This window comes from Leptinotarsa decemlineata, unplaced genomic scaffold (assembly GCF_025532065.1).
Source record: "Leptinotarsa decemlineata unplaced genomic scaffold, Ldec_3_MD MMD2_tig00000010_RagTag_RagTag, whole genome shotgun sequence".
Taxonomy (NCBI): Eukaryota; Metazoa; Arthropoda; class Insecta; order Coleoptera; family Chrysomelidae; genus Leptinotarsa; species Leptinotarsa decemlineata.
In genome coordinates, this window is record NW_027412538.1 from 11563949 (window position 1) to 11585737 (window position 21789).

Below are 21789 nucleotides of genomic sequence, written 5' to 3' on the forward strand. Positions count from 1 at the left end.
ACGACTCCAGCTTCATCGGACCTAAAAAAGTCATTGGCTTATCTTTGGGCTTTGACAAACAAACACTGAACACCTGGATGGCCTTCTCACAGGTCATTGTCATCTGAAGCAGAGACTCGGACTGCCGGAAGACAGTGTGTGTCGCCTCTGTTTGGAAAATTATGAAACAGCAGAGCACATAATTTGTGCCTGCCCCGCTGGAGAGCGAATCAGATTTTTAGAGTTCGGCGGAGCCGTCTGACCTGAAAGACAACTCACCATACAAACTAATCGGCTTCGTTAAGAACCTGGATTTATTTGGTTGGGTGGGCATATGTGTCAGCCACAATAAAACCTTGCGGATTGCGGTGGAGGGTCGAATAGACCTCCTCACATTGGACATAACCTAACCTAACCTAGTTAAGACAACACTAAATCTCCGAAAGTTTACACGTAATTCTCAGATTCATCTCATGGCGATAATATCAAAAGTGGTAAATAAAGATAACATTATTATTACTGCAATATTAGCGTTTTCTTTTTATATCCACAGCAGCAGAGTTGACAATGTTAACAAGAGTTATATTCTTTACCAAAATCTTTCCTGATGTTAATGCTCATCAAACATTGTATCCTTAAAACAATATTTGTACGTCAATTTTCTTTCAGAACAATTCGAAAGAATGGATTCAATAGTTGAAGAAGATTTTATGGAATGGGTAAAACGTAGCATGTGAAAAATCGGTGGAGATATGTTTTTGAGAAAACGATAATTCGAAAGAATAAAAAGGCCGAAGTATCTTCTATAATTGCTGAAAAATGTGTGAATATTTTACGTATATTACATCCTAAAGAGATTTCTATTGAAGTATCATTGTTCCTTGGACTTTGAAACAAATTAATGAATCAAAATCAACATGAAGTAAGTATTAATACTAGGGGCATGTCTTGAATCTTGCACAAAGGACTTTTTCTAGAAAACATCCTTACGAATAAACCAACTCGCAATAAAACTGTTCATTATTTATTCAGTTCCGTAATATGCATACTTAACAATACGTTTTGTAATGAATATTTATCGACTTGTTATTTATATTTATAGAACAGAAATTGTATATGACTTATTGAAAGTGACCATCTGGTGGAGAACTAACCTCGAAAAATCAAATGTTACGACAATTACCCGACAGGGGATTCCTGTCATTCTGACTGGACTAAAATTCAACTACAAAAACAATATAAACTGGTGAATATGTTGAACTTACTTCGTCTCGAATTCGATATGAATTTTTCCACATTGCATGAAGAAATTTCAAAAAAAATTCTTCGGTGTGCCATAACTAATCAGAACATCTGGTTTTTCAACATTCGCATTTTTTTAAATTACTACGGATCTTCATCGAGTAACGGTCGAATCAATCAGAAAAATTTCGGCAATATAAAAAATATATAGCTTTATCAGCCCATCAGCATTCTGCCCTTATTCTCTGAAACATTCGAGAAAAATGGTTCCCGTCAAGTAAGAACTTTTTTTGAAAAAAATCGAATACTCCCGTATGAGCAATCTGGGTTCCGCAAAAAACACGGAACACAGACCCTCTTCAAAGTAATCGACGATCTTGCGAGATCCAGAGATCAATCAAAAGTCGCCATTTTAGTACTACTTGATCAAAGTAAAGCTTTTGATTTAGTCAATTTCGATTTACTCATCAGCAAGCTCAAATTCTTTGGATTCGATGACATTTCTCTTAAATGGATGACTACTCATGGTCATACCTGAAAGAAACAATCTCAGGAGTACCGCAGGGAAGAATTTTAGGACCCTTGATGTTTTCAGTGTTTATTTTTGATTACCCCACTTTCTTATCGCATTGTCAAGTACATCTATACGCAGATGATATACAGTTATATTTGTCTTCTCATAACACTGACACAGAGTTGCGTGGCCAATATAAATACAGATTTGTACAAAACATTCCTATACTCGGAGAAGCATGAACTGAAAATCAATACAAATAAAACGTTGGCCTTATGTATAGGGTCTCAAAGACGAATAGTAGGAACTCAGTGTAACTTTAGGCTCACTCTCGATAACGCAGAGGTTGACTGGGTGGTAAAAATCTTGGCGTTACCATAGATAGCTCTTTGTCGATTTGAGAAAGAAAGAAAATCACAGATGCTTACTTGCTCAGTGCTAATTTAAAATTCAATGTATGGTAGTGTAATGAAATTGTTAAATTGACCAAAATAATGTTAAGAATATTAAGAGTTATTAGCAACTATATGATTTATTATTTTTTTCTCTTCTCTATCATTGTTATGATAGTAAATAAGTATTTTATAATCATTTTCTTACACTCACTGTATAAATTTTGGGAGGGTTGCACGATAGCCTTTGGCTTGACCCTTTTCCTTCCATGTATAAATATATTTTTATGCATAATAAACGATATTATTATTATTATTTATTTTACAAAATTGATTGGATGGTATTCAAGTTAATCTCCAACAAACTTATCGAAGCAGAAAGCTGAATTGTCCGTCCTGGCATTATTATATCCTTTTCGGAGACATTTATTTTCAAGGTGAAAACTCCTAATGGCCGTTACAAGGCCTGACCAGCAAACCTTCTTTGGTTGAAATATACGTATGAGTGATTATCCAACTTTCTTTTTCACCCTATGTCCATTTTATGAGCGATCAGAAGATTTCAAACGCCTAAAAATAATAAACAATCGTACGGACAGTAAAGCAAATTTGAAACGCGCCCTTTTTGCGTGCTTTTTTTTCGTGCGCCACTGTGCGGAAGCCAATGGCGTGACCTTGAATCCTTAAATTAACAACTAGAAAACCGATTATTGCTGGCAATTGCCGCCGTGATTATAGGATAGGTTAGACGGTTTGGTGCCGACACAACGAATTTTCCATGGCAACGCAAACTGAATTGATTGATGCACGAGCATTTGCTAAAAATGCATTCCGCTGCCAAAATAAACTTTAAATAAAACACCTGGGGGATAATGAAAACGAAGTCGGCATACATAAATTTTACAATGACTGGGTAATCTTTGGCTTGTTAATTCATTTCTGACGAAACCGCAAAACGATGACATAAATATTACATGTCTGTTTTGACGAACCCTCAATAATTACCGTGACTCATTCGATCAACTATGGTGACCTTTCAATATATCAAGGATAACAATCGATATCTGTTGAAAATATAATCATCATATTTACTGCTGAAAAACTATAGATTACTGAACTCACTAATAGGACTTTTCGTTTCTACTAAGACTGAAACTTGACAAAAATATAATTATATAAATGTAAAATTCGTAACTCGACTCACTTTCCCACATCAGAATGAAAATACAGCCTCTCGGTGCGCGTTTCGCTAACCAAGTTAGCATCATCAGGAGATGTAATTGTGATACACTGTTTGGAACATTTGGTGTAGTAATGATTATTACTGTAGTTTTTTCCCAACATCGAACCGTTGTTTTAACACCCAGACACGTGTATCGATTACCAAGTGATCATCTTCAAGGATTTAGATCTAAAATAATAAACAAACCGTCAAGCATTCATGGAAAGCAGAAGAATAGTGGAATTGCGTAACAAATACTTAAAAACAAATGACTAAATATGGACAAGTACAACTGCAAATTTTCTATTTGGACGAAACTTGGTATGACACTCACGACACAGTTACGAAAGGGTGGACTGATGGTTCGAGAATGTGTACGCCTAACATGCCTGCAAACAGAGGATCGCTAATCATTGTGCATTGCAAAGAAATTATACTTGATAAAAATAGCTGCGTAAACGCAAGCGAAACATAAGTGGAACCACCTATTGGTGTGACACCCAAGTCAACTTGCCAAGTTTTTATGTCAGTGTTGGTGGTTTGACCAATCAAACGACAACTGCGGTAGCAAGTTGACTTGGATGTCACACCAATAGGTGGATCCGCCTTATTTCTGCCTTATTTATACAGGAAAATCACTTTTCGTACCGATATTCATAATCTGAACATTATGGAAAAATAAGAAATTCAGAACTTTCTCTTTAACGGAAAAGATTCAAACTCCTTCTGTTCGAAAGCCAACTTTAAGTATAAACTGCCCAACCCCATACATTTTTCATCATTATGAGACCACAATAAGTCTCAGTAATGGACGTCTTCTCCCGCATCTCAATAGATATTTGAACAATCCCAATTTTATTTCATATATTACTTTCTTTTTGTCTTAGCTTAGGTAGAATCTTTTTGAGGTTGAGTGGAAGAACAACTCAGTAGCAGTTGTACTGAGTTGAACTTCGCTTTTTTGTTATATCAGCAACTAGCTCTGTAATTTATCTGAATATTTGTGTGTAACAATAGCTGGGAAACAATAAAGACGTTTATTATTATTATTATTATTAATACCATAATTAGTTAGCTCCCTAACTATATTCTTAAAGGGAAGCTGTTGGAAAGTAATTTGCACTATATCGTTTACTTGAACTATACCATTCGCAATAATTTATTGTGTCTTCGTTCATGTGAATATGACTTTTATATTTAATCGCTTTCCTTCTTATCACTTATTTTCTTCAGTAACACTGAATGTGAATGGTTTTCGGGTAACGACGTTTAACAGAACGGTTCATACTTAATGCAATGATTACAGCTATATATGCTTTTTTTCAAATCCATAATCGATAAAACATAGGCTATGTGACTTCTACGCCACTAGAAACATAATAATGATGAAAAAATAATATCAGTAATAATGAACACGTAAGAGGCGGAAAATAATGACACGAAATGACGGGACAATTTTTAGTAATAATGTTTCTGTATTGATCTGTTTGAATGACATCATTACAGAAAGTGTAATGGGCCCTTTAGGTAGTTTTCGACTTTATCGCATGACAGCATGGCGGAGGACTTCAATTTAAGATACGTTTTTGAGAAAACTTTGCTGTTACCGTCATTCACAGTTTGGACAAGGCCATGAAAAAGTCGGCGCAGTTCACGTAATTTTGCGTTAATTAAAGAGCGATTTGTGACCCATTTCCCCCCTCCACTCGGTCATTAGCATTAAATAATGTTCTCGAACGACGAGAGCATTGTATACACACGCCAACTACGATCTTGGAGTGGGTAAGTCAAGTCCACAGAGTGAGAGGCGCGGCTGAAAAAAACGTCTAGAATACCAAACAAGTATTCCACGTTCAGGCCGTTCTCTTCCTTCGCATAAGAGTTCACTGGATTGCGGTTGATTGCAGAGCGAACGCGGTTGCCAAACGACAGAGAAATCTGCGAAACAGCCTTATTTTGACCCTCCAAATAATGAGAGTGATAGCAGTAACATTCTAATGTCAACTCACTTCTATTGATAACCTATAGTGTGTTTAGAATGTGACAATTGTACAAACGGTTTTGAGGAAATCTTACCAACTCTGAAGACTCTTCCACAATCTTACCGCCTACAACCACTTTTTAATGATGGCAAACGATGTTTTTTGTTGTCTCGTCTACCCCAAAACCCACCCCAACCCAACTGAGAAGTGAAAAATTTTGGAATCCGGAAAAACACTTTTTCCGACAAATCGAAACCTCAAGAATCGTTTGCAATAAGATTTGGATCTTAAGTCGCAGCAAAAATTCGACATTTCACCAAGAGTGTATCTCGAAACCGGTTATCGCTATCGTATTGTACGTCTCTTAAATAGTCCCATGCAACACTCAAATCGAAATACCTGGGTGCTATCAACCTAACCTAACCTAACCTCTACTAACCTAACCCCTATACTAACCTAACCCAGAACCTAAACTAACGCAATTCCGCTATTTTACATCAGATGGCGCTTCGATCGAATGCTAATTTCGCTATTTTACATCATATATAGAGCTACGATCGAATAATATTATGCTACTTCATTCCAGATGGCACCACCTGTATTTTTACATTTTCCACTCTAACTCTGGCTGAATCCATCTTGAACCTAACTAACCTATATCCTAATCATCCATCTCATTTTCACAGTTCAATTTTTCTCCCATAGACTTGACATGTAACCTCAAAACTCGTATATATTTTCCAATGTTTGACATCAGAGATTGTCACTATAGACTTTTTGTTGCATTTCATAGACCGGTGTGGGGGCCAAAGTGAATCTCATGAATATCCAGCCAATCTAACAATATCATTATAGTCCAATAATCGAAAGCCTTCAGAAGAATCTTGTTTTTCAGTTGCAGGGTAAAAATCTGATTGCCACTCAAATGTATTCATGTATTCAAGCCTTTGAAAAAAAGTTGAGGCTGTGGGAAAATCAGGTAAAAAAATCAAACTTAGGATGATTTTTCTCATTTAAAATCATCTGGAACAGTGTCAATAAAATTGGATCAATGATCTCAACTTTTGCAAAATCTGATCACGGAATTCAACAATTGTTTTGAAAACTTCTACGAAATGAATGAAATGGAATTCCCAATTTTCAACAATCCATTCAATTTTAAAGCTTCTCAGGCTCCCGTTCATTTGCAAATGGAGATAGATTCAAAGAGGTTAACCCTCTTACATTTTATACACAATATTTCAAGAGTCTGAATATCTACCCGGAATTGAAAAAGATGCAGCCCGCATTCTGTGCATGTTTGGTAGAAGTTATTTATGTGAGCAGATGTTTTCCATCATGAAAATAAACAAGACTTACGAATGAACATCTACAATAAATTCTTAAAATAATTACAGCGAATATGATACCCGACATCAATGAGCTTGTCAAAAACGAGAGGTTAGAAGTCATCTGGACCCTCGAGCTCAAAATAATAACCCTCTTTCATAACTTTGATATGATTTTCAACAACCGTATATTATGTAATATATATATAAATTACATGTCACGTTGTTTGTCCGCGATGGACTGCTAAACTACTTAACCGATTTTAATAAAATATGCACACCGTGTACAGTTTGATCCAACTTGAAAGATAGGAAAGCTTACATCTTAATTCATAGTCGCAACATTATTTTATTGCAAATTATTTGTCTATTATTTGACATTCACAATTATCTGTTAATTCCAAACGATTTCAACAGATGGCGATATATGTTGACTGAATTGGGTAAGTAATCAACAGATGGAGCTGCTATGTTAAACCTACAAACGTGTCATACAAGCTATAATTCAATAGCATAACCAGCACGTGTTGTTGAGGCTAAAGTATACGTTAAATTTATTTTGTAGTAAACGAAATACCGTGAAATTCAATTGTTTTTACTTTTTAAATGTTTGGTGTTAGCATAGCCGGCCACGTGTTACTTAGACTGAGGTGTAAATTAAATTCATATTATAGTGAAGGTAATACAGTGAAATTATTTCTGCCTTTTGATTAATCCATGTTTTTCTCATGGGGAACTATATGTTACGTGTAGGGAAACCGTCCAATCTATTTGTGTTAGCTGAAGACAGGTTTTTGACCGATCAGTACTAAATTAAATTGAAATTAAAAGTATTTATAATTCAAAATAATAAATATTATTGTTAAAGATTTAAGAATATCTGCCCTACCTACCTCATTCATAACATGTTACTTACTAACAACTTTGTAATATACTCATTTGTTACAGAATTGAACAAAAATAATAATAAATTTTAAAATTAATTCTTTTGTATTGATTTTTGCTTAATATCAATTGTACGAAAATTTTAATCAATCGTGTTCAAAGTCCTTCCCCTGATGACTGATGTTCTACCATTCCTCTTAAATAGTTTACAACAATGCAATATAACAATATAACAAATAATCAAATAAATAAAATGTTAAAATAATTCAGTACATTCTACTACACATTCTAAATTCAATATATGCCCCTCTGCAAAATTGAGTTTGACACCTCTGCCTTTTGTCAATCTCATTATACCTACGTTACTGCCTTTCTCTCATGGCCAGCAAAGAACAACGTGGCAACGTTGTCGGCTGGTACCGATGCGGTTTGTTTGTGACTTTACGGATGAACAACGAGCAAGAACTGCGAATGTGGCGATTGTTAATTTCGAGTGCAAGGTAAAGGATTGCGTTGTATGCGTAGCGATGCGTGTATTCCGCTCTCTGCGACGTTGCCGACCGTATTCTCGATGAATTTCGTCACGGAACGCAGCGTAACACGGTGAGAGATCATCGCTGTAATTCGGTAGCGATAAAATTGCTGTTGGCGGCCAGTCATGGACCTCTTTGACCTGCCGTTGTCGTTGCGGGATGAACGCGAATTGCTGGATGGTCTCGAGTCAGCGTCTCGAAATGCATACACTATCCCTGGGTGTGATAACTTGGACTCCTTCCCCGTGTGTATTATTTCGTCAAGAACTCTCGACAATAAAGTGATCCAATATTTAGGCATTTCATTGACAGAGGCGCGGAGTGCAACTCAAGTGTTGGCACTTCAATATTCGAAGTCATTTTGGAATTTGCACCATCTATGAACATGTGTACAAAGTTGCGTCAATCTCATTTGTCGCGTCAAGAGTTTTTGGCAAAACAAAAGCGAATTGGTGTTTTTGACGTTTAATCGTATTTGAGCGTGTATTCAAAAACGATTCGTAGTGACGTCATTAATAATAAGATTCGCCAGAATTGAATCATTCAATTTGTATCAGATGTCAAATTCAATAATAAAAACAAACTTTTCAATTTTCTCTAACCTCAATTAGAATCGGATTTCTGCAAGTAATTTCAATGCGAGGAAGGGGTTTTTCCTACAACTATTTAATATTTTTGAAGTTTTTTCCCAACACCAAATCGTTATTTTTAACACCTCGACACGTGTTAAAACTAGAAACAGTTTCTAGTTTTAATCTTCCTCTTTGAAGATGATCACTTGGTGATCGAAACACGTGTCGAGGTGTTAAAAATAACGATTTGGTGTTGGAAAAAAACTCCAGTAATATTCATTACTACACCAAAAGTTCCAAACAGTGCATCATAAATACAACTATGTAGTTCAGAAACATGTTGCAAGACAATAATTTATTCATATTCCGACAATGCTTGAATATACAGGGTGTAACTGAATAAGTGTAAAACATTTAAGGAGGTGATTCCTCATCGAAAAAAAGATAGGATCTTTCATATAAAGAAACTTCATTGCAGCATCCCTTGTTAAGATACAGCCCCTTAAAGGGGGCACATAAAATTTGTATAACAATTTTTTTCACAAGCACTGAAAAAGTTACAATATTGAAATTAACCTGTCTTTTTGTACTACCAAAAAGACACTTAGCCAGTAATTTATTTGGTTTACCCCATGGTTGTAAGGGGTGGAAAACGCAACCTCTAAAATTTATTTCCAATGTAACTTTTTGTCTTATTATTTGTTTACCATTTAAAAATGTATTTCCGATAGCATGTTTCATTCTAAACAAAAAATGTCTCTTGGGTTTTTTGCCCAAAATAAACCAGTTCGCAGCAAAAAATTATTTTACGAACAACTACAGAGATACATCGTCATAAGTACGAACTGGATTTATTATATTTTGTAGTTAGTACCTGCATTAAACGATTAAAGGGTAATAAACAAAACTAATTTATTAATAACAAAACACACAACATGTAGAAATCATAGTAAATGTTCATTATGTCTACCTTCAGACAGTATGCATGCATCTAGACGTCGGCGCATTGAGCCACGTATTCGCTCAAATATTCCTGGAGTCCCTCTGATTACCCTGCACGCATCGATGATGCGGTTTCTTAAGTCCTCTACATCGCGAACAGGAGTACGATAAACCAAATGCTGTAAATGACCCCAAATAGAGAAATCGAGAGGATTGAGATCCGGGGATCGAGCGGGCCAGTTCTGTGGTCCTCCTCGACCTATCCACTGATTTGCATATGTTTCAGTTAAATGCTGACGTGCTACTTGACTAAAATGGCCGGGAGTCCCATCATGCATAAAAACATATCCCTTCTGACGCCCAAAGGAACTTCCTCCAGCAGTACTGGATGCACTTATCTTAAAAATTGAACGTATGCCTCACCATTTAATCGAGGAGGTAGAAAATGAGGCCCAATTAAATCATCGCGTAATGCATATCAGCCATTTCCTCATTTGTGTATGCCATTTTAATAACAAGTGAATTATTAAAGTAACAAATTAAGAACAGAACAACAACACACAATTAGTATCAATTCAATTTCGAAAATTCACAAACTGACAACCAATTTAATTGTCACTATCGCTAATAGCGACATACTAGATACATTAGTTTCGTATTTTCGCATTTATGACGATGTATCTCTGTAGTTGTTCGTAAAATAATTGTTTGCTGCGAACTGGTTTATTTTGGGCAAAAAACCCAAGAGACATTTTTTGTTTAGAATGAAACATGCTATCGGAAATAAATTTTTAAATGGTAAACAAATAATAAGACAAAAAGTTACATTGGAAATAAATTTTAAGGGTTGCGTTTTCCACCCCTTACAACCATGGGGTAAACCAAATAAATTTCTGGCTGAGTGTCTTTTTGGTAGTACAAAACGTCAGGTTAATTTCAATATTGTAACTTTTTTAGTGCCTGTGAAAAAAATTGTTATACAATTTCATGTACCCCCTTCAAGGGGCTGTATCTTATCAAGGAATGCTCCAATGAAATTTCTTTATATGAAAGATCCTATCTTTTTTTCGATGAGGAATCACCTCCTTAAATGTTTTACACTTACTAAGTTACCCTGCATAAAGAACTCTTGAAGTTATGTTTTGTAAAATTTCTGGCCGATCTTAGGATTCCAAGACTTTGCAGAGATGGGCAAGTTATCTTAGTTTCTTAAATCGTCATTTGAAGTTGATGTAGCAGCTGAATGGACAGATGTGTCTGCCAAAGGCATCACTACAAATAGAGATAATTGATTTGCAAGAAGGTGTTCCTTTGCAAATATATAAAACGGTATCCACTGAAGAATTTTGGACCAAACATGTTCCAGAAAAATATGAAAATTGCAAAAAACTAGCTATATATTTGGCCACTGTTTGGCTCGACATATGTATGTAAGTCATCTTTCTCAAAGATTAATTTTCTGAAAAACAAATATCGTTCGAGATTAACGGACGTCCACCTACCTAGAAGACACACTTCAAATTTGCTGTTCTTCTAGAGAAATGCATACACCGGCAACAAAGGAATGGTAAAGCCCTCATAAAAACATAAAAAGAATTATAAATAACAGATGGTTATGAGCAAATAAGTACTTGAAAAGGAAAAAAGAAAAAAAATATCCTCAGAAGTGATATTCAAAAAACGTTTAAGGAGTGAAAGCAATTTTGCACTAGAAAATCGTTCAGTTTTCGTTTGAAAATGAAAATTAAACTGCTGTTTTTTGTTTTCTGGAATCGAATTGAATAGTTTTGAAGCCCTGAAGTTTTTGGGCATTTTGAGGTACCTATTCTTACTTTTGTATCGGAAATAAAGTTATTTTCGTGTCTGGTGTTATACTCGTGGAATCCTGTGAATGATATCTGATTCGATTCCATTACGAATGTTTGGAATACAAACGGAATAGAGAAATAAGTGTTTTTCGTATAATTCAGCGTTCATATAAAAGTATTTTTTTCGAAAGTAGTTTTTTTTGTGTAATGCAATGTTTATATGAAAAAAGCTGTTTCGAGCGGGATTTTTCTTCCAGTTTGTATGTGAAAGCTACTTCTTTTCATTTCAATCCATTTAACCTGTTCACTGTTGTATATTTTTCTTCGAGAGATTATTACAATTTTTTAATTTGCAATTTTTTTAATCTTGATGTGCATATATTTATATCAGATTGAAAAAACAATTTATCCGAGTACGACTAGTTACCAATCAATCCAATGGTAGCAACAAATGACAAAATAACGTGTCCTCAGGCATCACACGTACTATCACAAAAAAATATTGAAAAAGCCGGGAATGAAATGACTTATTGTGAAATTTTTAATGGCATTTGCGGCCCGTCGGTCTATAATTATTAAAAACCTTGGGATTAGTCGTACAGAAAACGAAACGTTTCGCGATGTTCACTTGTCAGAAGCTGTAGGCTGCAACAAACATGGCGCCTTTCTCATTTCCACTCAGACTATGTCGACATAGCTAGACTTGAAGTGTACAGGGTGGGTCGTTAAGTGATGACTTTGGTTTCAGAATATGAATTAAATATTTGGGTGGCTATACCTCGGCACACGTGGTAGAGGCAAGAATTATTTTTTTAAATACTTTTTTGAAAGTGGGAGAGACAGAAATGTATTGAAAATGTCGCCACCTCTCCATGAGTTAGTAAATCGAAAGCCTTCTTTTTTCGGAAATTTTAAACTTTAGTCAATTTCTTTACGTTATTGTTCTTACTGGTTTGAATTGAATATTTTGGATCTTAACTCAGACACATGCGGTAGATAATAATAATGTATTAATCAGTAAATTATAATACCTACATGGGTTCATTATAATTTGATGAATAAATTGATACTTCCACTAAGGGTAACACCCTGTGTGTGGGTGAAGAACAATTACAGAACAATTGAAAAACAGAACAACTATGACAATTGAAAACAGTGAGGGTCAAAATATTTCATCTGATTCGGTATTCACAGTTTTTGTATATATAAAAACACTAAAAAGAATTGGGACAATAAAGAATCACTGAATATAATACGCTCAATATAAAATAAACACAATAAACATCTGAAAGTACAATCTTTATATAAATAAAAGCATTCCAAGAGTCTTTCTTACTCTTTTATAATTTTAGGTACTTCTTTTCTTTCTATTTCTGATAAGAATATTTTCAAATGTTTCAAATAGAGTGCGTACAAAAGTAGACTAAAATTAGCCTGAAATTATACCGTATTCTGATTCAGGAAAATGTTGTTTTCTGATGTTGGGTTCCGATAGCTTAATATTAAGCTAGGAGAAACCACGATATATGAAGGGCAAAAAATTCTGGAACAGAGTACAAAACTAGACTGAAATTAGCCTGAAATTATGACAGTCTGATTTAAGACAATGTAGTTTTCTGTGGTTGGGTTCCGATAGCTTAACGTTGAGCTGGTAGAAACCAAGATATATCCGTTAAATGAAGGACAAAAAATTCTGTAATAGAATAGGTACAAAAGTAGACTAAAATTAGCCTGAAATTATATCGTATTCTGATTCAGGAAAATGTTGTTTTCTGATCTTGGGTTCCGATAGCTTAATATTAAGCTAGCAGAAACCACGATATATGAAGGGCAAAAAATTCTGGAACAGAGTACAAAACTAGACTCAAATTAGCCTGAAATTATGACGTAGTCTGATTTAAGAAAATGTAGTTTTCTATGGTTGGGTTCCGATAGCTTAACGTTGAGCTGGTAGAAATCAAGATATATCCGTTAAATGAAGGGCAAAAAATTCTGTAATAGAGAAGGTACAAAAGTAGACTAAAATTAGCCTGAAATTATATCGTATTCTGATTCAGGAAAATGTTGTTTTCTGATGTTGGGTTCCGATAGCTTAATATTAAGCTAGCAGAAACCACGATATATGAAGGGCAAAAAATTCTGGAACAGAGTACAAAACTAGACTGAAATTAGCCTGAAATTATGACGTAGTCTGATTTAAGAAAATGTAGTTTTCTATGGTTGGGTTCCGATAGCTTAACGTTGAGCTGGTAGAAACCAAGATATATACATTTAATAGAGGGCAAAAAATTCTGTAATAGAGAAGGTACAAAAGTAGACTAAAATTAGCCTGAAATTATATCGTATTCTGATTCAGGAAAATGTTGTTTTCTGATGTTGGGTTCCGATAGTTAATATTAAGCCAGGAGCCACGATATATGAAGGGCAAAAAACTCTGGAATAGAGTACAAAACTAGACTGAAATTGGCCTGAAATTATGACGTAGTCTGATTTAAGAAAATGTAGTTTTCTATGGTTGGGTTCCGATAGCTTAACGTTGAGCTGGTAGAAACCAAGATATATCCGTTTAATAGAGGGCAAAAAATTCTGTAATAGAGTAGGTACAAAAGTAGACTAAAATTAGCCTGAAATTATATCGTATTCTGATTCAGGAAAATGTTGTTTTCTGATCTTGGGTTCCGATAGCTTAATATTAAGCTAGGAGAAACCACGACATATGAAGGGCAAAAAACTCTGGAATAGAGTACAAAACTAGACAGAAATTAGCCTGAAATTATGACGTAGTCTGATTTAAGAAAATGTAGTTTTCTATGGGTGGGTTCCGATAGCTTAACGTTGAGCTGGTAGAAACCAAGATATATCCGTTTAATAGAGGGCAAAAAATTCTGTAATAGAGTAGGTACAAAAGTAGACTAAAATTAGCCTGAAATTATATCGTATTCTGATTCAGGAAAATGTTGTTTTCTGATCTTGGGTTCCGATAGCTTAATATTAAGCTAGCAGAAACCACGATATATGAAGGGCAAAAAATTCTGGAACAGAGTACAAAACTAGACTCAAATTAGCCTGAAATTATGACGTAGTCTGATTTAAGAAAATGTAGTTTTCTATGGTTGGGTTCCGATAGCTTAACGTTGAGCTGGTAGAAATCAAGATATATCCGTTAAATGAAGGGCAAAAAATTCTGTAATAGAGAAGGTACAAAAGTAGACTAAAATTAGCCTGAAATTATATCGTATTCTGATTCAGGAAAATGTTGTTTTCTGATGTTGGGTTCCGATAGCTTAATATTAAGCTAGCAGAAACCACGATATATGAAGGGCAAAAAATTCTGGAACAGAGTACAAAACTAGACTGAAATTAGCCTGAAATTATGACGTAGTCTGATTTAAGAAAATGTAGTTTTCTATGGTTGGGTTCCGATAGCTTAACGTTGAGCTGGTAGAAACCAAGATATATACATTTAATAGAGGGCAAAAAATTCTGTAATAGAGAAGGTACAAAAGTAGACTAAAATTAGCCTGAAATTATATCGTATTCTGATTCAGGAAAATGTTGTTTTCTGATGTTGGGTTCCGATAGTTAATATTAAGCCAGGAGCCACGATATATGAAGGGCAAAAAACTCTGGAATAGAGTACAAAACTAGACTGAAATTGGCCTGAAATTATGACGTAGTGATTTAAGAAAATGTAGTTTTCTATGGTTGGGTTCCGATAGCTTAACGTTGAGCTGGTAGAAACCAAGATATATCCGATAGCTTAATGTTAAGCTAGCAGAAACCAAGATATATCCATTAAATGAAGGACAAAAAATTCTGGAGCAGAGTACAAAAGTGTAGCCTAAAAATAAATATGAAAATTCAAAGTGATTCTGCTAGCCTAAAAGGGGTCGTGTTTTTATCTGACGAATCACATCGCATCAACGATTTCATCAGGTGCCTCTTACATAATTTATTTAATTTGTACCAAACATCTTCCATAATTCCACATGTGAATACGATATCTAAATATAACAGCACGGGCGCATATAACTTAAATTTGACAGTCAACTGGCAAGAAAACTCCCGTCCTGAATATATTCGTGCGCTGAACATTTCTAGGAGCGAGTTCATTTCGCGGTTCCAACGAAGATATTCTAGATTTTAAGGAAAAAACCCGTGAAGATCGAATTTGTTGACGAATATTCAATAATAATAATTAGACAGTTTAAATAAATGCATGTGTTGAACCTTTCAACTTTTGAGCCTCGTTTTGAGCTACAGGGTAATAAAATCTTTATAATACATTATTTTTCATCTTTACTTTGATGACTTCCTAGAGATGTTGATGAAATTTACCACACGCCTTCTGAGTACCAACAGCCATTTTTAATGTGGACAGAAATTAGACTAAATACAATACAATAAGTACTTTATTTTCCTCAAACATTTTTACAAGCATGGAAATCGTCACATACAGTACAATGTTGTTGATTATTATTGGAGGTGTCGTCAACGAATAAGAGAAAGAGATTAGGACCCAGGACGCTACCTTGGGGAACTCCTGTTAAGATGTTACGACTTTCAGAAGGATATATTCCCGATTTGAGTCTAACCTTAACAGATTTTGATCTGCCAGTCAGATCAGTCTCAAACCATTGGCCGCAAACTCCAGTGTCATAAAGTTTAAGGCTGATGGTGTCAAATACATGTGATAATTAAAAAAGAATACTGATTGATTTTTCGCCGCTTTCAAATTTGGATAAAACCTGATTGACCAGAGAAAGAGTAGCATCTTGGGTTGATAAACCAGATTGGAATCCGTATTGGCTCTTAGAGAATAGGTTATACTTCTTACAGAAGGATACAAGTCTGTTGAGAAAGGATTTTTCCAACATTTTTCAATTTGGAGATTGTAGTTGGAGATTATTGCTAAAATATTATGCACGCCACTGCTTTTCCACCTGCTAATATGCGAACTTAAGCTTTTCCAAGCTTTCCTTTCAATTTTCTCCATTTTGCTGTATTTCTCTTGGTGTCGTGGCAAGTTATTATGAGATTTTTCAACTCCTCTTCAGTATTTATTGGGTGCCGCATCTTAATATGTCTCCAAAGGAAAAAATCAAGAATGTTCAGATCTGGAGATTCAGGTGGCCACTATTGTGATTCTGCGCGCCCTATCCAACGATTATTGTACCTACTATTGATTTTAAAATGTCCGTGCCTGAAGACTGAAACCACATACGAAGTTGAGATAAAATAGAGACGTCGTCTATCAAATTTGTTAAAAGCTGGTGATGATAATTTCTCTTCAATCTACCTGGTAGAAAATAAGGCCAAATTGAATAGTTACATAGAATTCCATCCCCTTAGGGGTTGGGATGTATGACAGAAATGTGTGGCAGAAAATCCCCAGGAAGTAGGGCCTGGATTCGTTGAATACTTCAAGGATAGGTATAACAAATAATCATGAAGAATTCTCCATACTAGAACATGACTTATCTTTGGTATTTGGTAGCTTTTTGGTTCAATTCAACCGTTTCAGATAACTTTCTTTGAATTACTGAAATAGTTCGTGCATAGGGAACTATTCTGTATAGACAACGTTATCGATATAATCGTTTGGCTTCAAAAGCATTGACGTCAGCAAATCCATACAAGTAAAGGAAATATCAGCAAACTCAGCACTAATGGAATTTATCGTGATAGTTATACGTTTAAACGGCATTACGTTTTTAAAATTCGAGTTGAATTGAAAATAGTGTACTCAAATTAATATCTGACAAAACCATTTGTCATCAATTATTTTGTAACCTCTGTTGTCTCAACAACAAAGTACATAACACGCATTTTCAGAAATCATGGGCATAATATCCATTGAATGCTTTTAATTTATTTCATACGAAACCTCAGCAGGCCGAAAAAAGTTAGGACGTCATAATTAGCAAAACAAATGAATGGCAGGACGAAATGCAGGACGAAAAAATGTCAAGATTTAAAATATGCTCTAAAGTGAATGAAGATTTTGCAAATAGTTTATATTCCAGGAAAAAGCAGAGCCGTACTTATTTTTCTAAAAATATCTAGTCTGCATTTCTGTACGGACACCGCTGGTTGAAACTTCAAAAATTATCTACATCAAAAAGTGTCTGTATATACTGTAAAAAGTTTTGGGACATAGATTAATTTAAACTTTTCGTCTTAAAATCCCAAGGAATCACAGTCTTAAGGATCAGTGGGTACCTTATTCTGGAATATCCGGTATTTTATCCTCCCGAGAAATCATTCGACTCACGATTCCACTAGTGTCTCCAATTCGGTCTCCGAGATGAGGAAGTCTCTCATGGGGATCACAGGAAAACATAAGAAGGTATTAAAATGATTAAATTAGAGAAAAGTTGAGAGTTTTCATAAGAGTTTTCACAATGCTATTCAGGGTACTGGAAAATTTTGCTACTTTCGAGGATATGCGGTTTCGAGTTCTTATTTTTCTGTCTCTGAATATATTTGAAAAAATATGACAAAACGAATTCCGCATTCTAATTGCGGTTTTCTCCTCTACATGGATCATAGAAAAAATATTTCTTAACAATATTAAAAAGATATACGGCACAATATGAGTCTACATTATTTGGATCGCAAAAAAAAAGTTTTTACTGCATTTTTAACGTTTTAATGTAGTAAGTAGACGTTGAAATGTAAATTTAATGTAATGTATATTACTTTGGTACTATCATTTCTCTTGCTAAAGTGTTTTATTATTGTTATCCAAAAACTTTGAAAAGAAAATTGAAACAGGTAGGGCCGTAGCGAAAAGAAAAACCAGGGGGGGAGGGAATCCAAATTTTCCCAGACCCACCAGCAAAATTTCCCAACTTTCGAAAAAATTAAAGCCGAGGTATTAGTTACTACTATAATATATTAATTTTCTTACTTAGCTACCCAAAGATTGGCTGAATACTTATGCCCATTAGGGTATGCACAAACAAAAATAATATTTGGTAATTATAAAAATAATAATGGGAATTATTCTACTTTGAACCAAGGTTCTTGGTCTTCCACCGTATCCCCATGTATAGGAATATTCAATACAAATGAAATGAAATACTTTATTCAAATAGGATACATCCTAATATATACAACAATGATAGTAATGTTAACATTAATATACCATATAAATGTATGCATTTTTAGCTCCAACCATTATTGTTCATAATATAACTAAAGTTTTCATACCTACTTTTATATTTCCTTTCGAATTCGAATGTTATAATTAGTTGTACTAAATAGCAATATTTTGCATGTCTCTCTTCTTCGCGTTTAGTATTTGAAAACTGGAATTTCTGAAAGATTCAAGTACATTGTTTTTCCTTTTGGTTTTCTCATGCTAATCCATTGACATCTTGCCAATGCTCCGATTTTTTCACTTCCTGATAATTTATTTTTGGCACTTAGCACCATTAGCCGTTCCAGTCTTCAACTTTTCAGGCACAACACAAAGAAAAACTCTGCATGGTTGGGTGAAAAACGAGATGAAACTATAGGATTCGTAATGTGGTTTTTTTGATGATTTTGATGATGTTTTCATTCGTTCAGAGTACAATGGATGAAGTTTTTCTTAGATAAGACTATACCACTTTTCTTGAAAATATGACACTTCTTCAGAATATCTGTAAGGCCATTTTAGCCACCTGGAGATATTCTAATTTATTTTACTTGTTAGGCTAACAGAAGCTTTTTGAATTTTCACATTTATTTTCAGGCTAATGTTGTTCTCTATTCCCACATTTTTAGCTAGCAGAACCCAAAAACAGAGAAAAAATGCTGAATTAGGCTACGACATAATTTTGGGCTCATTTTAGGCTCATATTCCCCCTGTCACCAATTTTTCATACCATTAAGCTGGCAGAATTAAACTGAAATACGTCAGTTATTGGAAATTAAATGTTCAATTGGAAAACAACACACGGAAAATCGGCAATAACTGAAAACAGGAACCTGAAATGTGTCTAAAATTATGATGTAGTCTGATTCAAGACATTTTATTTTGTGATTGGGCTAGCAAAACCTAAGATATATCCGTTAAATGAAGAACAAGCAATTCGGAATACAGAAAAAGCCCAAAATTAGCCTAATTTTATGACTTAAAAATAAATAGCAAAATCCAAAGCGGTTCAGCTAGAACAGGGGTAACGATTTTCTGGTTTTATTGACTGAAAAAAGCGAATACCCCATCAATGTTAGTGTTGATGAGTCATTGAATATAATGAAAATGTTGACAGAAAAGTACCTGATCCAAAATGAGAATTCAGGTTCCTTCCATTAAAAAAGATACTGGCCATAATAAAGGTTCAATGAAGTAGATGCTAATAACATATGAAGACAAAAGTCTTAGATAAGGATAAGAGGTCACGGGTCAATAGTATCTTATGAAACTTATCACGCTCTTCAGTTCTATAAAATCGTATTAGGTATTGGAGCAAAATGATGACTGACTCGAATGGGACTAACCTGTTTCCGTTTGATGATCGGATCGACGACGGGCGCAGGAAAAGCCAAATGTCCTTCATACTGGTCTCTCATATCGTTCAGTATCTTCACATATTGGCCATGCTCTGCGTGATCCAGAGGTACATGCAGGTACATTCTCCAGTTACAAGAGTCGAACCCCCAATGCACCGTTCTGTTCTCCAAGTACCTGTGCACATGACAAACGAACTGTTGGGGCGAAAACCCCATCTGGCAGTCCCCACATTCGATGCATTTCGCGTTTTTGCTGGTGTACAACTCGGGAAAGCAGGACCCCCGGGACCTCCCGAAGCACTCGTGGTGGACGGGGATAGACAGCGCTCCCTTTCGGGGCTTGATCACGGAAGTCACTTGCCCGTACAACAAGGCACTGCACAACCTCTCTGCGTCCGTCTTCGTTATCAAACCACAACTCGGAGCACCGCTGGGCAGAATCCCCTGGTTTTTGAGCACGTTCAACTGCTCCGGGGTGCATCTGGAGCAGTAGATCTGCAGGTGATCGCACTCCTGATTTATCTGAGCCAAGCTGAAGTCCCGCAGGACCGAGTTCAGGATCTGGGGCAGGCAGAGACGCTTCTCGCCGCCTACTACGAAACACGAAATGGACTCCCCTTCGAGGATGGTCTCGGTACGTTCGCTGCAAGTGTCCGGAATCGTCAGGATCGGAACCTGTTGGACGGGAAAAAGCAGGGGGACGAACTTTTCCTCTTCGATTTCCGGAGAGAGGACTTCATTTTTCGGTACGACGAGGGACAATCCCGGCCCTTGCAAACTCTTCGTCGCACTGTGCTGGTAATTCTTCAGAACGCTCTTCAAGTGCGGGGTCACTTCCATGATAACAGTTCCGCGCCGAATTATCAGTCACTGAAGACTTGGTTGCACAGCACAGAAGTGTCCATTCTCGAATTGTTGATCCAAATTTCACCGTCACTGTAGTCACTTCACCGAGGTCGATTCGGAATCATTAGACGACACGTAACATTATGTAATTTAGCACCGATTTTGAACGTTCAGCACAAAGACTCGTCCAGAAATTGTTTACCGCTCTCTTTCTCTGTCTAGTCGCGACTCACACCACTCAACTAACACGACTCGTGTCTGACTGGCCGGTTTAATCGTCTCGACACTCGACGATTTGCAGACTGTCGCAAGGCGCAAGCGCGTTTCGACCAGCACTATTTCACGATTTATTTCGCACAACAACTTCCGATTTGATCGCAGCCCTTACGTGAATCCCAGTTCAACTCCACCCGTACGAAACGCAATCGAAATACACCGGGATGAACACCAAAATCCGCGAATATCAAGCGACCCGAAGAGCCATGACGCAGACGACTTGCAGTAAAGTGTGCGGTGGAAAGTCTAGCCAGACCCCCGCAGGTCCCCGCTCGGCAAGCAGACACTGTAGCTATCACGTGATCGACCTTCCCGTCAAAATAGGCGTCGGGCGTTCGCGTCGGAGGGTGGAGGGGGTTGTGCACGTGCAGCGAAGTGGCTAAACGGTCCCCATGATTGTCAAACTCTGGTACGGGATTCCTGTAAACAGGGTGATGATGGGCACTTGCTTCTCGTTTGGGGTGTGTGACCTCAGAGAAGACAAACAAATGTTTCGAGGTGCGGTCAACCGCACAGCGCCGTACCTTTACGCGCTCATACTGGCCCACTTGGATGTATATATTGAATTGTGCTTCGTTGACAATTGCCTTATCACTTTTGTTTGTAAACATAAACATGCGTATTTATATATTGCGACACGCGTAGGTGCAGATATTCTGTAATTCTATGAAAATCTGACATAAGTACGGGAATCGAATTGGTTCGAGGTTACGTGAATATATTCGTTTCTCATGCAAAATTGAAAGTTGATGAATTCAATCGCAGG

General features: G+C 36.1%; 1 protein-coding gene across 1 annotated transcript in view; it reads right to left on the reverse strand.

The window, feature by feature from the left end:
- Window positions 1-21494, reverse strand: part of Snoo (Sno oncogene) — a 184538-nt gene extending 163044 nt beyond the window's left edge. The window contains exon 1 of the mRNA XM_074171561.1: window positions 19890-21494. Within this exon, the coding sequence (XP_074027662.1) occupies window positions 19890-20741 (852 nt within the window). The 5' untranslated portion in view covers window positions 20742-21494. The remainder of the gene's footprint in view (window positions 1-19889) is intronic.
- Window positions 21495-21789: the final 295 nt, after the last annotated feature.